The 16250-nt window shown below is 39.8% G+C and overlaps 1 protein-coding gene across 5 annotated transcripts in view; it reads left to right on the forward strand.

Annotated features, from left to right (window-relative positions):
• Positions 1-16250, forward strand: part of RFX4 (regulatory factor X4) — a 129925-nt gene that overhangs the window by 81527 nt on the left and 32148 nt on the right. For 3 of the 5 annotated variants that reach the window (XM_073324380.1, XM_073324417.1, XM_073324408.1), the window contains 3 exons: positions 433-550; positions 8684-8803; positions 10103-10264. In XM_073324380.1, coding sequence (XP_073180481.1) covers positions 433-550; positions 8684-8803; positions 10103-10264 — 400 coding nt within the window. The remainder of the gene's footprint in view (positions 1-432; positions 551-8683; positions 8804-10102; positions 10265-16250) is intronic. The other 2 variants (XM_073324390.1, XM_073324399.1) reach the window with 2 other exon arrangements.

Below are 16250 nucleotides of genomic sequence, written 5' to 3' on the forward strand. Positions count from 1 at the left end.
AAATTAATTAGATTAATACATTATTTTTGCAGTATATTCCCAGCAGTATTCATTATAAATTTTCTTCCTGAACTAGAGAATTGCCAAAAAGAGAGTCAAATTAAGATGAAGACCTGGATGTTGTTAGGCAGTCTGATAAATCCCTTCATTATTTATAATCCAAATGTTACCCTCCAGAAGCATGAGCATTTTCTGTTTTAGAGATTATAATTTTATTGTAAGCTTCTTCTTCCTGCAAACTAATGTGTATAGAATTATCATTACGGGATGGCTTCATGTGTGTCTGTTTTAATTTTTATCCTAATTTTCTTACAGTGGGATGTAGTTTTAGTTAAGGAAATGGATGGACATGGGCAGTGTTGGGCTGGGACAGACAATGGAAATGAAAATGAATGTTTGTTATCCATGTGAAATATATATATTTTCTTGTAGGTAGCTGCCAAGAGACAAGGCTCTTTGAAGAAAGTGGCTCAGCAGTTCCTCTTGATGTGGTCCTGCTTTGGCACACGAGTGATTCGGGACATGACTTTGCACAGTGCACCCAGCTTTGGTACTTTAATTTTAATTTTACGGATTGTTAGCACAGTAAAAAATGCTAGATCAATAGCTGTCATGCACTTTTGAGTGATGATCCCCTCTGATTTTCACATGTTTATAACTTTTTTTAAAAATCTCTTTTTGGGGTTGAAATTTTCAACAAATTTTCTGCCTCTAGGTCATTTTTTCTGTTGCTTTTGAACAAATTCCCTTCAGTTGTTTTTGATGTCCATAAGAGTGGAAGAATATAAACGTACCTCATTTAAAAAAAAAAAGAAAGGAAAAAAAAGGTTGTCCTGTTTCTTTTCACACAGAACTGTGCTTTGAAACCTGGTGTGTAAACAGTCCCTACTGAGGAGTATGTGTATGTACAAATTGAATTAGTCAACAATAGGAATGATGGAAAATTGGCTATTGTGCTTTTGTGTTTTCATAAGTGCACACTTGTCAATGTATGTTATTAGCAGACTAATAATAATGAGGATTGTGAGAGAGCAGCACTGAGCCACTAGCATGTTTTCTTCCAGCAGTGCTTTATTGTGTTTTATTCTCTTAGGTGATGCTTAGATATAGGGGTGCTGGGCACCCCCAGAAGAATGTAGACCTATAGATAGAAAGCTTCCGAGCTTTGTTCAGGTACCAGTAAGCTGAGGGGAGCAGATATTGGAGGCAGGCAAGAACACTATGAAGTCCCACATGGGGCACCTGGGAAGCTGGCCATGAGGACTCAGTATTACTAACCCCAAGCAATCAAAAATTGTGTGTCAGGCCACACAAAATCATGGGACTGGCTTAAAAAAATGTATGTTTTTTTTTAAATGCATTTTGGGTGCTTTTATTTATCTTCTGGTTTTTGAATCTCTAGAGTGCATGTGGGTCACATTTTTAAGTTTTACTCCATGACCATAAAGGCTAGAAACTTACTTTTTTAATGCAAGCTGAGATTCTCACATATTTACAAGCTGCCAGGAGCTGAGGCTTTAAGAAAAACACCAAATACCACACAACTCTTGATAAAATCTCAAGAGCTGGCCTCACTGTCTTCTGAGAACCTTCAGGAGCATTTTGATCTGTGGTTGGTCTTCATGGCTTCCCTGTTGTCAGTTTCTTCTAAGCACAGCTTTTCAGCAAGCACAACAGTGAGTTGCCACTCCTAGCAGGCAGTAGGATAGTGAAAATCCTTAAAAGGCCTCTATGCACAGCTTTTGTATTCACTGGACTGTGCTGAAGTACCAGAGCCCTGACCATGTTTGATATCTATCCCCTCTCATATGCACTCTCCCCCTTATTCACCAAAACTCTTTTCACTGTGGAAATAGAGATTGCTCGCATTGCTGAGCATTGCATACTTCTCTGCACAATGCAGAAACCTCTTGGAACAGGTATTGAGCAAACACTGAGTTCTGAGCGTTTTGGCTCTCTGCAGCACTCAGCTGCAGGAGCAGCCTTTATATGCAAACACTGTGTAAAATGCAATGTTGAGGTCACACTGATAAAATCATGAAACGTCAAAAATGCAAGTTAAGGTTCCAAAAATTGTGCACTCTCTATCAAGCTGTACATAAGCAGTATTTTAAATGCCTATTTAGGCTAAATGTGTAGCCTAATAGAATACTGTTTTTTGTAAAATGTATAAAATAAAATATACAGGATGTGTAGTCACACACGTATACCCCTCTCTACACAAAATAGAGCTATTTAGATAGAAAGGTGTATTAGGAAAGAGCATATCAGCAGCCACATGCGATGTGCTTTCCATGGCATCTGGAGAATTACTCTATACAATTCTAGTAAGACAGATCTTAAATGCATACTCCATCTTAAAAGTATGTTTAAAATCAATTGCTGTCTCTTAAAAGTATTGGAAATTTAATTACATTTGTAGTCACCAGCTACATCTGTTAAGAGTCTGCTTTCAAATTATTATAGCACATGTAAAATCAGTATAAACTGGTTTTCTGAAAGTAATGCATTTTTAAAGGATATAAATAATATAGTATAGAATTTTTTAACGACTTGGGTTTGATAATGCTGCTTGCAGCAGTAGTGAACAGGATTATCATTTACATCTTCATTATGGCACTGTAAACTTCCTAAGGTTTTCTTATAATAAGCCCATGTAAGCTTTCTTTCTTTTTACCAATACACACTGTCTCTGTGAATAAGAGCTTTTAGTTGTTTTTAACGGAACCCTTGAATTTCTCCCCTCTGGGTCCAAAAGTGCAGGTCTATTGAAGTCAGTGGGAGTTTAGAATGAGCAAGGACTTCAGATCCTCACTTTAGATAAGCTATTACCAGCAGGACAGTGGGGTGGGAGGAGGTATTGTTTCATGATTTCTGTGTGTATATAAAGTCTGCTGCAGTTTCCACGGTAAACATCTGATGAAGTGAGCTGTAGCTCACGAAAGCTCATGCTCAAATAAATTGGTTAGTCTCTAAGGTGCCACAAGTACTCCTTTTCTTTTTGCGAATACAGACTAACACGGCTGTTCCTCTGAAACCTGTCAAAGGGGATGAGTATTGAAACCACATCCAGACCCCAGTATAATAAAATTTGGCTATCACTGCTCCCACTTCTCAAAAAGTGACTGACATGTTATTTAACATCATCAGCTGAATTATAATCTCTTGAATGAATGCTGTAATATTCTAATTACAAAGCCATTGTATTGCATTATAGCTGAGCATGTTCCAAAAGTCTAATATCCTCTGAATTTAAACGTATCAGAATCAGACCTGAGGAACTTGTTGTGGGCTTAATTTAACACAGTTCTTCCTCTCTTTTTATAGTATCATGCATTTTTAATGAGTACTGTACAATAGAGGGAACAAAGATGACATTGATATATTTTAGATATTGTCTTCTATATAAATTTGTTCTTATCTTAGATGAAAACTTGTGTATTTTGGCTACATTGATGACTATATAAACAGGCACTGATTTTCGGGATCATTCTAAGCAATAAACAATGCCAGATCTTTATGCTGTTATTGTTTTAAAAAACAAAAAAGCATTATTTGAGAGTGTGTTTGAAACAAAAACATGATAAAAATCACTTGTTTGATGCTGTGGTCATTCTTATATACAGTACAATATATTTGAGCTTTGTCATCATTTCATGATCTGGAAATTTGACTACAGAATGTTTCACAACATGTCACTGGGCTGGTAGTATATATCCTGAAATGACATACAGATCTGACTCTGGGCAAAGCTTTTAAGTATGGTGCATGGCATGGGCAAGTCAAAACGATTCCTGGCAGACAAAAGCTCATCTCTCTCCTTTCTCTCTCCCTCTACCCGTCTTCCGTCTAGGCATATCAAAGGCACAGTCGGTGGCAATGTTTTGGTAATGCATCCTGTGTATTAAAACAACTAATTAGTAAAAGGAGCCTTCCAATCTTCCGCAGAGCTATATATCTCTGTTTTACAATACTTGTACATAATTCCTGGCTTTTGTGAAAGCTGCTGATGTTTACTGTGTATTAGCTGGATAGAACAGCTGTAATAATATCCTGATTGCATTCAATTTGGTCTTTTTGAAAAGAGAGACAAAAGCAATTTATTACTGTAGGTACAGTATCTAGGGGGCTTTTTATCTCTCACTAAATGAATATATATTTTATGAGACACAGATGAATCCTCTTCAGTACCTACAGCTGTATTTGAAAGAGCCAATCGTAGGTCCCTGCTAAATACAGTAGCGTGCAAAACAAAATATAAACATAAAATATAAACAGTTGTACATGAATAGCTGCTCAGTAAGTAACTGATGTGCATATCCTGAAACTGGTTTCATTTTATATCTTACATTTAACTTAATTAATTTAAAATGTAAAATGATTGCATTCATTTGATACAACACCCCTTGATGCAGAGTGTCTTATAAATTCTGTCTCAAACATTCTACAGAATTAAAAAATATCAAATAGTAAAAGAAGAGGAAAATTCAGAGAGAGACAAGGGGACCAGATAGTTTTTTAAATGGTGTACTCAGTATTATCAACCCCAAGTGTTCAAAAATCAAGAGTTAGGCCCCAAATATCATGAGATTTTAAAAAATAATAAATCTTGGGTTCTTAGTATTTGTCTTCTAGCATGTGAGCATTTAGTGTTTCTACTTTCAGGGTTTTCTCTGCAACCTTAGGGCTAGAAACTTTCTTTTATTTTTTAATGAAAGATGAGATTGTCACGTAATTACCTGTCTCCAGGAGCAGGGGCTTGAAGGATGAACACCAAATATCCTGAGACTTGTGATTAAAATTGTGAGACTTGGAAACGCTGAATATTAGGCCTGATTCGCCTCTTGTCCGGATCAGTAATGACTCGAAGTCAACAGAGGTACAAACTTGTGTGAGACGAGAACCAGGCTTGTTCTAGGGCATAATGCTCCAGTTTTTTACGCTGGTGAACCCCAATGGAGTTACATCAGTATTAAACTGGACTAACACAGTGGTCAATCAGGCCCATTGTGTTCATAACACTTCTAAACAGAGTAGGATTCTACAACATTGTAACCGATGTTAAGCATTTTGAAAATAGCTATCTTATTCCATTTGCAGTTTTTACAAGACTTCCAGTTCAAAAACTTTATAAAACTAAACAGCTACAGAGCTTGGCTAAGGCTCTCCACTACATTGCACCTTATTAGTCATTTTAATTTCTGTAAGATGGCTGTGAAGCATACAGTTTTGATTTGCACAGGTGTAAATGATCACAAAAGTAGAGAATCAAGCCCTTTATATTTGCCAGTGGAAGATTATTTGCCCATCACTACGCATGTGTTCTATTTATAAAAATGTCCGATGTTCTTGTTTTTGGTCTTGCGCCAAGGACACAAAGCATCTGTTCTCCCCTCAGTGTGTGTGCATAACTCCCATGAATGACAATGGAAGTTACGCATGCGTGCATTGAGAGAATGGAACACAAAGACTAGAGCTGTTGCAACTGAAGAAGAGTGTGTGCACAGTTGCTTTGAAAGCCTAATTACGAGACAACATTGCATTGCATAATGACATGGGGCCTTTCAGACTGCTTCTCCTACACTCCACTTGTACAGTATATACGAGCAAAGAACAGCATATTTGTGGAGCAGCTGTAGGCACTCGTTAAGGTAGAAACAGGCTTCCCAATATAAGCTCAGCTTTCAACCTCCTCCTCTAACTTCCTCCAAAAAACCAATCATTCTGAAATTATGTATGTAGCATCCCATTCCAGGGAAGGATTTTGTCTCAAAAGTTTGTTAAAAAATCAGTAAAGAAATTTGAAAGTTTTGGGCCAGATCCTGGGCTGTGACCAAGGACCTGCCTATGGGAGAGAGAGCCTCTCTCTGTCCCCAGCTGCCATCTTTGTGAGCAGTGAGCTGACATCTCTTGACTTTTAAGAAAGGGGCCCGTTGGCAGAACATTCTTTTGTGAGGGGCCCTCCATTTTGGAATTCACCCTCCCGTTATCCCTAGGTTTGAAATCGACAAATCCATTGATATTCAGAGCACAACGAAAAAGCCATCTCTTTTTCCAGGTTTTGAGGAGTGATGAGTATATTGAGGGCTTGTATTTGTGGTTGCGGGATTTGGGGTCTATGGGTGTAGCTGATTTCTGATTTCTTTTCAGCTGGCTATTTTCTCTGGTGTTGGGGTGGCTGGTGGGTTTACTTTTATTCCAGTCTGACTGTATTCACTCCTGCCAAAGGTACCTAAAGCCTTTGATAGGCCTTTTTAAATGTACCATGCAAGTACAAATAAATATATCTAAAATTTACTAATCGTTGGTGGAAAGCCAATATAAAAAGAGCAAGTTAAATTTCTCACTAAAGTGACTCTTCATAAAAAAAAAGTGAAGTATTCACCCAGCTCTGTTGTATAATATAGATAATACAGCTGGTTGAAAAATAATAACCCCAAATATCAAAGTTTCTATTTTGCAGTGGTTGATACAGACCCATTTTTCTGTTTTGTACAAAAACAGTTTATTGCAACTTTTGTCTAAAGTGTTATCTAGATGTTTATGCACATTGTTTGTTTATCAAAGAGCTGGTTTTGGTAAATGAAAAATTTTGAAGATATTTTTATTAAAAAATCAATACAAATAGTGATTTAAATTTTTACAAAAAATGTCATGGGAAATTTTTAAAATTACAAAAAAGAGGGTCAACATGTCTTTGTGATTTTTTCATTTTTGCAAAAAGATTGGTTCTGGAAGAAAAAACATTTAGTTTTAAAAATATATATATCATTCATCTCTAGTAGATGCCAGTATGCTCTTCAGACAAAGTAATCTGTCTTGATTTTCTTCTTTGCTTCCTATCTTCTATACACTGCTGAATCTGCCCAGTGATAGCATATGGACATGTCTACTTCTCACACTGAGTCCTTGTATAAATTTTTAAGTCTCTGTCTATGGAGGCTAGAGGAAAAGTCAAATTTTCCCCAGTACTGCTTCCCTCACATCTGTTCTCTGCTTCTTGGCATTTCTCTAATTGAACTGAGACCTGAAACTACACGGGAAACTCTTCTTTCCCTGTCCAGATCCATATCTGTATAGCATGTCTCAAATTGCCTCCTAGGAAGTGGCTTGCCGGGAACCACCAAGAAATGTGCTTGGAACTTCCAAGACTGATGGTTGTTAAAGATAGTGATGCCTGTCCCTCATGCTGGGAGATGGCAGGCAAAGCCAAAACATTCAGGACACTTCCTATTCCAACTATAGTAATGTGGTACGTAATAATGTGACAGATGCCTCATGTGGAAGGGCTGATGCCAGAGATATTGACGCTACTTTGGTTGACTGAAGCCTTTCCATGTGGGGCATCCCACAGTTGTTGCTCGCACGTTTGGGAAGTAGTGGAAACCTCATCTGTCGAATTATTCAAAGATAGACTGGATAAAACCCTCAAGATGTGCCATAGGGATGGACATTTTACTTAAGGAGTCTTTTAGTCTCTCATTGATATCATTGTGTCATATACCTTCTCTGATGTCTTAGGTAGCTTGGAATTGTCATGCCAGAACATGTCATTGGTCTATCCCATTCAGTATTCTACATCTGTCAGTAATCTGATGCTTCAGAGAAAGGCAGAAAAGTATGCTATACTGTTCTTGGCCAATTTTACAATGCTAGGACGTGAGAGCAAAATATTTATTTCCAGCTCTCAACTCAGTGACCAGTTTACATCCTAAAATGTGCTGATTCTTAACACTTGTAATTTTTAACCTATTAGTCTAACCACAAACATAATCCACCTCTGGACGTATAATTATGAAAAATGAGAAAGTTCCTTATTTATAAATTCTTCAGACTGTACCTATCCTGACTGACAATGCTTCCTGTTAAAGCAACTTATTTTAAGGTGTTTGGGCATCCTATCATACACGAATAATGGCTTTGATTCTTGGCAACACTAATGACATTACCAGAGAGTTGGGAAGGAAATGTTCTGGCTTTAAAGGTCCTATATAAATGGTACCAACGCCCAATTGGCTGAAAAATGCTAACAAAAAGATAATCAGACTCTTGCTGGGAAGATGCTGAAAGAAGGTTGGGGTCCAGGTCCCGTAGTTTCTGACCTTCACCATATCCCTCCCTTCATCTTTCTAGTTTAAAGCCCCCATGGACAGTCCAGCTAGCTCAACAATACTTTGTGCTAGTGTATTTGACAGGAATAGATTTTTATATTTTGATTCATTTCCTGCTTTCCCAGACCGCCCCATCTGACTTAGTAAGTGCTTGCTTGGATATAGGAGAGAGAGCTTGGTCCAAAAGGCAATTCTTGCTCAAGATTTATAATTACTACAGAATGATAGTTATTTGTCAGGACACTTTTCTCAAGAACCGGACCCCAGAGACACAAATTTTACTTCTGAGAAATGATCCCAGAATTCACATAAATCTGTATAAATCCAGGTACAAGTACACTGTGGCAAGCAGAACCCAGACACAAAAACACCCTCCCCTCTTAACTTGCCTTTAACATTGACAGATGACTCACTTTTCAGTAAGAGACATGGTTCAGTAGCAGGACTATACAGGGGCCAGTGGTATTCAGTGATTTGGGGTTGTTTTTTTGGTAATACTGTAATCATTTGTGTGATAAATGTATTGAGACCATTAATTGCTTTTATGTTTGTTCATATTATTTCATTCCCAGGGTCTTTTCACCTTATTCACTTGATGTTTGATGACTACGTATTATACCTGTTAGAATCACTGCATTGTCAGGAGAGAGCTAATGAGTTAATGAGAGCAATGAAAGGAGAAGGAAGCACAGGTGAGTTTGTTTTCTTAGCAGTACCTTACATACCTTCTATAATTTTATTCTCTGTGATTCACCCATTTCTGTACATGGGCATTTCCCTATCCCCATTTACCCTAATCAGGCCTTTCCAGAAGGAATGTGTAATTTTTCAGCTGTATTATGTCAGACAAGTCAATTATGAGCCTCTCTGGTTAGTGAAAAAAGAACAGGAATACTTGTGGCACCTTAGAGACTAACAAATTTATTAGAGCATAAGCTTTCGTGAGCTGCAGCTCACTTTACCGGATGCATTCAGTGGGGACATTGAGTGTCCTGAAATTGATTTTTAATTAGACTGCCTGCTTCTTGCTGTAACTATTGAGTTTAGTTATGAAAGTCTGAAAATTTCAACTCCTAAACCTGTATTTGAGATTTCAGCAAGGGAGTTTTATACTGAATGTTCACATCAACTAACCTATAAAACCACAGTCACATTTAAGTGACACGTGTCTTGATTCCCCTCTCCCTTATACTGGCTTTACAATAATATGTCCACTGTCTTTGGTCGGGTTACTCCTGATTTTACACCACTGAGTCTGAGAAGAGAATCGGGGTGAGTGACTTTCATTGGTTAAGATTAAAGCCAAAGCTATGATTTATGATATACCAATGTTCAACTTCCAAAGAAAAAAATCTACATTATCAGTAGAAATACAGATGCCAGATACTCAGTGCTGTATGCTCAGGTACTTCAGTGCAGCCCCAGCGGTGTGGAGATCACCTGTAACCTCCCAGTTCAGGATGCATGTGATGAAAAAGAGTCCTAGCAGGCATAGAGTCAGTGGAGCCAGCTTCCATCCCTCCCTGAAGCTACAATTAATTTAAATGGGAGTTGTATGGCTAAATCCCCTAGCTGGCTTTTGAAAAGCTCACTCATCCATTTTAGCATAGACTAAATATGACACCTAAGGTTTGGAAGGATGATCCGGTAGTTAGGGTGCTAGCCTGTGACTTGGAAGACCCAGGTTCAAATCTATGCTCCACCACAGACTTCCTGGGTAATTCATTTATCCTCTCTGTGCCTCAGTTCCCCATCTGTAAAATGGGCATAAGAGTACCTCACACTGATGTTGTGAGGATAAGCATGTTAATGATCAGGAGATGGGGCCATGAAAATGGAGCCATGAAAATACCTACGATAAAGACAGATTTATGTAATTCCTCCACACACCAGAGTTTACATCTAAAATTAACTTTTCTAAGTGATCTATTTCATAGGGTTCCACGAGCCATATTTAACAACATTTTTATGACCTGTCTCCCAATCTTCAGCAGAAATACGAGAAGAAATTATATTGACAGAACCTGCTCCTCCAACTCCTTCGCCAGTGCCATTCTCTCCAGCTAAATCTGCCACCTTGGTGGAAGTGCCATCTGCACCCTCACCTGTGAGCAGTCAATCCCCAGAGTACGCTAGCATAGCAACTACAACAGGTAGGTAGGCTAAGGATGGCTGGTTCTTGCATTCTTTTTTCCAAAAAAATGTTGTCAAAAAACCAAAAGCCTGCAATAAAAATTGTGAGCAATGTGTCAGTTTAGAGCCACTGTCTCTGAAGTCGCCCTCTCAAAATGGACTCAGCATATGTTCCTTATTTATAATTGTAAATAGATATTTTCTTTATATCTTGCCAAACATGACATGCAGTGCAATTGAAAAAGGATCCAATGTGTGCATGGATTCCTGGACATCAAGATATAAATTTGTAAAAGCAGATGGAAATCTCAATACATTATGGACTCTATGCAGATGTCTGGGGCCCTTGGAAGAAGAGGGCCACAATTTTGTTCCAAAATGTTTTCAAACCTCAGTTTAAAATCGCATATTTCTAGCAATACTTTAAAAGAGCCTTTTCTAAATACAGCACTTTACAGGGCTTCTCGCAACAAATTTTTGGGTGGCCTCAGTGTGTGGCCACTAACTCTTGCTGGTAGCCGCACAGACACTTTTTCCTAAAATTATTTATTTTTCCTAAATTAATAAAGTAATATGCACATATATACATCTAAATCATTGTAATTTATTTATGTAAGGTTTTGGGCTTTTTTTTGCGGACTCAATAATAAAAATAATGTAGTTATCTCTATTCTTGACTGGACCTAACAGAATAGAAACACAAATAAGGTGCTTTGCATGTTCTTGTCTTTTTTTATTATTGTTTCTTTTGCTTTTTTGGTAAAAATGGTTGTACAACAATTCTGAAGTAAATTTTAAAATGCTTTCACATAATAGAAGTCCAAATAATAATGAAAAACATATCTGGGCGGCTTGGGTCTGGGGAGAGGAGAGTCGGGGAGGATGCTCAGGAGGGCTAAGGGGAGGGGAGGACACGCGCCCCCCCTCCCCCCGGCCTCCTCACTCTGCTGCTGGTTCACCACTCACCTCCTTACTCCCCCGCTGCTCGCCTCCTCACCACCCCTTGCCTTCTCACCTTGCTCCTTAAGCGCTGTGTGTCCCATCTGTGCCTCCAGAGAGGCAGCGCATGCAGCAACAGGGAGAAAGAGCAGTGTTCCCACTAATTTTTCCCACCCATGTGCACCAATATGGAGGTGATGTGTGACCTTCACCTTCATATTGGTGCACAAAACCTTCATATTGGTGCACAAAACAAAATTCATGTGATGGGGGTGGGGCCGAGGGGGAATGTGGCAGGGCTGGAGCAGAGGGTTGAGGTGCAGGGGTATGAGGGCTCTGTCTGGGTGTGTAGGCTCTGGGGTGGGGCCAGGAATGAGGGGCTCAGGGCTGGGGCAGAGGGTTGGGGTGCAGGGGTGTGAGGGCTCCAGCTGGGGGTGCAGGCTCTGGGATGGGGTTGGGGATATGGGGCCGGTCCCCAGGCGGGTTCCCTGAGTGCCTGTGTGGTGCTAAATAGGCTGCTGCATGGCCGTGCAGCTTACAGGGAACTTGGAGGGGCTGATGCTTCCCCTCCCCCCAGCCCAGGAAACTGCCGTGGCCACAGGGAAACCCCCTAGTGGCCGCATGCAGCCACTGTGGCCACATTTGAGAAATGGTGCTTTAGAACACCCTCGATGACTTAACACACACTTTCTCTAAAAATGGACACAGTTTGAATGGGCCAGATTTATAAAGCTATACAGGCTTTTAGCGGGATTATCAAAAACACCTCAACTCCCAATTCCCAATGGTAATAGATCCTGTCTGCATCTTCAGGTGCCTAAATCCTTTAAAAATCTGGCTCAGTTGCTCTAGGGTTTGTTTTGTTTTTCTGTTTTAACGCTTTGTTCATACCTTTCAACATCTTACAAGGACAGAATTTAGGAAATGAAGGCCTGTGGCTTGTATGCAACTGCATGCCTATAACTGCACATATAATTATAGCAGTTTCAGGAACACACTGTGTATCAAATGGGCATGTAAAAGTCCTAATTAATCATTTGTGCATGAAGATACTCCATTTGTGACTTGGGATTGCAAAAATTGCAAATGAACTAGTAGGCACGCAACTGGCTTGCAATTTGGTGTATACAAGTGGGCCTCTATACTCTGCATGTGAAATTCCTCTCATAGGCTCTCTGATATGAAAGACAGATTGTACATTCTGAAGGTGGTGGCCAGGGCCAGTCATGACCTTCAAGTCTCTGGGGTCAAAAATATTTTGTTTTCCTAATTTGAGTCTGCAAATGCAGGAAAGGAGTCAGGAACTTGCATGACTGTCAGAAGACATTCCAGGCACCTGATGCTGCCCTGGCTACTCAGTGGTGAAATGAATGATATAACTTTCACTTTTGGAGGACTCTAGAGTAGCAACAAAAGCTTCTAGAAAAATGCCAGGAAGTGGCAATTTACCATCCTAGAGAATCAGACAGTAGTTAAAGGACTAATAAAGGTTTCTGCCAAATCTTTTTCATGCCTTCAAAGACATTCCAGGGAACCACAGTGTGTATTTGTGGCTGAAATAGATTTAAGAGCATTTTAATCCTACATAGCATTGTGGAAACCTCAGGTTTGCTTGTTGTTTGAGACTTTAGAATCATAGTCTAAAGTTTAGAGTGTATTTGGTGTGAAAATACAACAATCCCATGTCCTGAACAGCAAGACCACAAGACCAGAGTCATGTGGTTCTTGGACATGAAGGGTGAGTACCACTGTTCCCTCTAAGCTGTGTGCATGTGCACACAGATCCTAAACTCTGCACACACGGCGAAACACCGCGCACACACAAAATGAAATACTACATCAGAGCCAGGCTGAAATATCATTTACAGGCGACTTTTGACATTGTTCGCCTGCCATCTATCAACACAGCCAGATTCTACTAGCTGGCAAGGGGGGGAAAGGGAAAGGAGGGCAATGAATCCTACCCCTCCCCACCATCATTTCGAATGTGAAACGTTGATCATGTCGGGACAGTCGGGACCCACGCATCTCATTGTAGTCTGTTCGTTTGGCTGTGTACAAACTCAAGTACGTGTGAATAAGTCAAAATGCCTGGCCGTAGTTGCTAAGGAACTGCAAAGATTTCCCAGAAATGAACAAAGGTAAGTGTTGTTTTCGTGACTGAAATCTTTCAAAGGCATTGGACTTCATACATTTTCTCGTGATGTTTTACCATTCTCCTGCATTTTTTTGCCACAGATGCATGAATGTGATCGGAGCTATGCACAAACTTCCGGTATCCTGATCTGAATGATCTCCCATTTGCCCTTTTGTCGAGTTACGCTGTTAAGCACATTGAAATAGTAGCCATTTCTTAGAAGTATTAATTTTAAATAAACCAATCTGGTAAAAAATCAATCCCAAAAATGTCACTATCTAGAGGTCTAAAGCATAAAAGAACAGTGACTTCATTTAAATCTGGATAGCTGGATGAGACTATGGAGACGGTTACACCAAAGTCATGTAGGCCTGGGCTACACTGGCAGGGGGTGGGGGGGGGTGGGGGTTGAACTAAGATACGCAACTTCAGCTATGCTATTCATGTAGCTGAAGTCGAAGTATCTTAGTTCGACTTACCTGGCCAACCTCATGGCAGCGAGTCAACCGCGGTGGCTCCCCCGTCAACTCCGCTTATTCCTCCTGCCAGGGTGGAGTACAGGAGTTGATTCAGGGATTGATTTATCATGTCTAGATGAGACGCGATAAATCGATCCCCGATTGATCACTACCTGCCGGAAAATGTACCCATAGTATAATGCTTGTTAAACTTTGTGAAATATTCACATATAATGAGGACAATGGAGTGGTTTATGTATATTGTCGAGATGCCAGAGCTTCGGGAGAATTTTCAACAGGAAGAATGTGGAACTATTTATGGAAGTTGGATTTCTTGAAGCGTCATCTGTCAAGTAAGTCTCATATAGATGGTATAACAAGACTTAGGCCTGGCCTATACTGGGGGGGGAGGGGGGGCGGCGTTCAAACTGAGATACGCAACTTCAGCTACACTATTCACGTAGCTGAAGTCGAAGTATCTTAGTTCGACTTACCTGGCTTTCCTCACGGCGGCGAGTCTACTGCGATGGCTCTGCCGTCGACTCCGTTTACTCCTCCTGCTGAGGTGGCATACAGGCATTGATTCGGGGATCGATTTATCGCGTCTAGACAAGACACGATAAATTGATCCCCGATAGATCGATCACTACCCTCCGATCTGGCAGGTAGTGAAGACTTACCCTTTAGAAACAAAACCTGTCCTTACGGAGCGGATTGCTTAGCATGATTCTTGAAAGTCCCGCTGAAAAGCAGAGGAGGCAAATTAATCTTGAACACAAGCGCTCAAACCCAGAAGAAATCAAGGTACTTATTGACAGTGTGTTGTTAGCTATTAAAATTAACAGCTCAATGCTTTCTGTTCAGGATATTAATGACCATATGGAAAAGTATGTGCGCATACCAGCGAGCTGGAGAAGTAAAAATTATGCTTTTGAATTTCTTGAAATTGTCAACTGCATTGTCCAAAATGACCTCATGCATGAAATAGCATCGGCAATGTTTCATACTCTAGCTGTTGGTGAAAGCACTGATATATCCATTAACAGACACTTGATACTCTACTTTAAATATAGATCCATAAATTCTGCAGACTATAAAACTTCATTTGGTGGACTATTACAATTGCAAGAGTGTGATGCTGTTTCAATAGTGTCTGCAATCAAAGAGTTCTATAAAAAACACCAACTTGAGCTCATGAAAATGGTGATGTTCATATCTGATGGTGCCTCCGTGATGTTGGGCAAACTCAATGGCGTGGCGGCTCATCTGAAATGTGATATTCCATACTTAGTCCAGCAACATTGTGTTGCACACCGGGAAGACTTGGGGATTTCCGATGCATTGAAAGAGATCAAGCTGATAAGAGACATCGAAACCTTAATGAGAACTGTCTACACGGTGTTCTGTCGGTCATCCAGGAGAAAATGCAAATTTCAGGAAATAGTGGATGCTTCTGAATGTGAGTCAGTGGCTTTCAGGGCACTCAATGAAGTGCGCTGGTTATCTAGGCACTTTGCACTTCGAGCAATTATTCGCAACTATAATCCTCTTCTGGAATATTTTGAGCAAGACAAAGATACTGATCCAGTTTCTAAATACTGCCACAAAAAGCTGAATACCATGGAATACCAAATAACATTAGAAGTTTTGAATGATGTTTTGTCGGAGCTGACTTCACTATCCACGCTGCTCCAGAAACGGGGCCTTACACCTCTTGAAGCATTTCACCTTGCCCGAGGTAAACTGAACAAGATCAGAAGACAGTCCCTTGGAGATTCAGTCTATGGAGTGACAAAGTTAAGGCTCTCTCAGATATGAGCTCTCAAGAAAATAATGAAATTGATACCAGTTCCATAATAACTTTCATAAACTTCTTGTGTGCACATTTAGCAGACAGGTTTCCAGAGGATGAAGTCCAGGAGTGGTCCGCTTTTGATTGTGCAGCAATAGTTAAGTGTGACTTCAATTTTGGAATTCATCAGGTGAAATCTCTATGTTCAAAATACAAAGACTTTCTTGCTGAAGAGATTGTTATAGTCAGTCAGTACAATGACTTCAAGTTTGCAGTAGCTGAAAGAATCAAAAGCCAATTGATTTTAAGTTTCCCAGATATGGTGACATTTGCTCACCAGAACGAACATTTCAGGATCTTGCAAAGTTGACGGATATTGGAGGAACATTCCTAGCATCAAGTGCAGACTGTGAGCGTGGCTTTAGCTTAATGAACACTCTAAAAAACAAACTACGGAATCATTTACAAGTAGATCATTTGGACATGCTGATGTGTGTTAAGAGTTACCAGCTGGATGGAGGACAGAGTGAAATAGATAGGACAGATGGATAGATCTGGACAGAGTTTATATTGAATGGGCAAATGAAAAAGATCACAGGGAAAAACAGTAAATAGCAGTCTTTGACATTTCGACCAATAAGGAAATTAAAATTTATTTGTAATTACATATCTTATTCTTG

Source organism: Lepidochelys kempii, chromosome 1 (assembly GCF_965140265.1).
Source record: "Lepidochelys kempii isolate rLepKem1 chromosome 1, rLepKem1.hap2, whole genome shotgun sequence".
Lineage (NCBI taxonomy): Eukaryota > Metazoa > Chordata > Testudines > Cheloniidae > Lepidochelys > Lepidochelys kempii.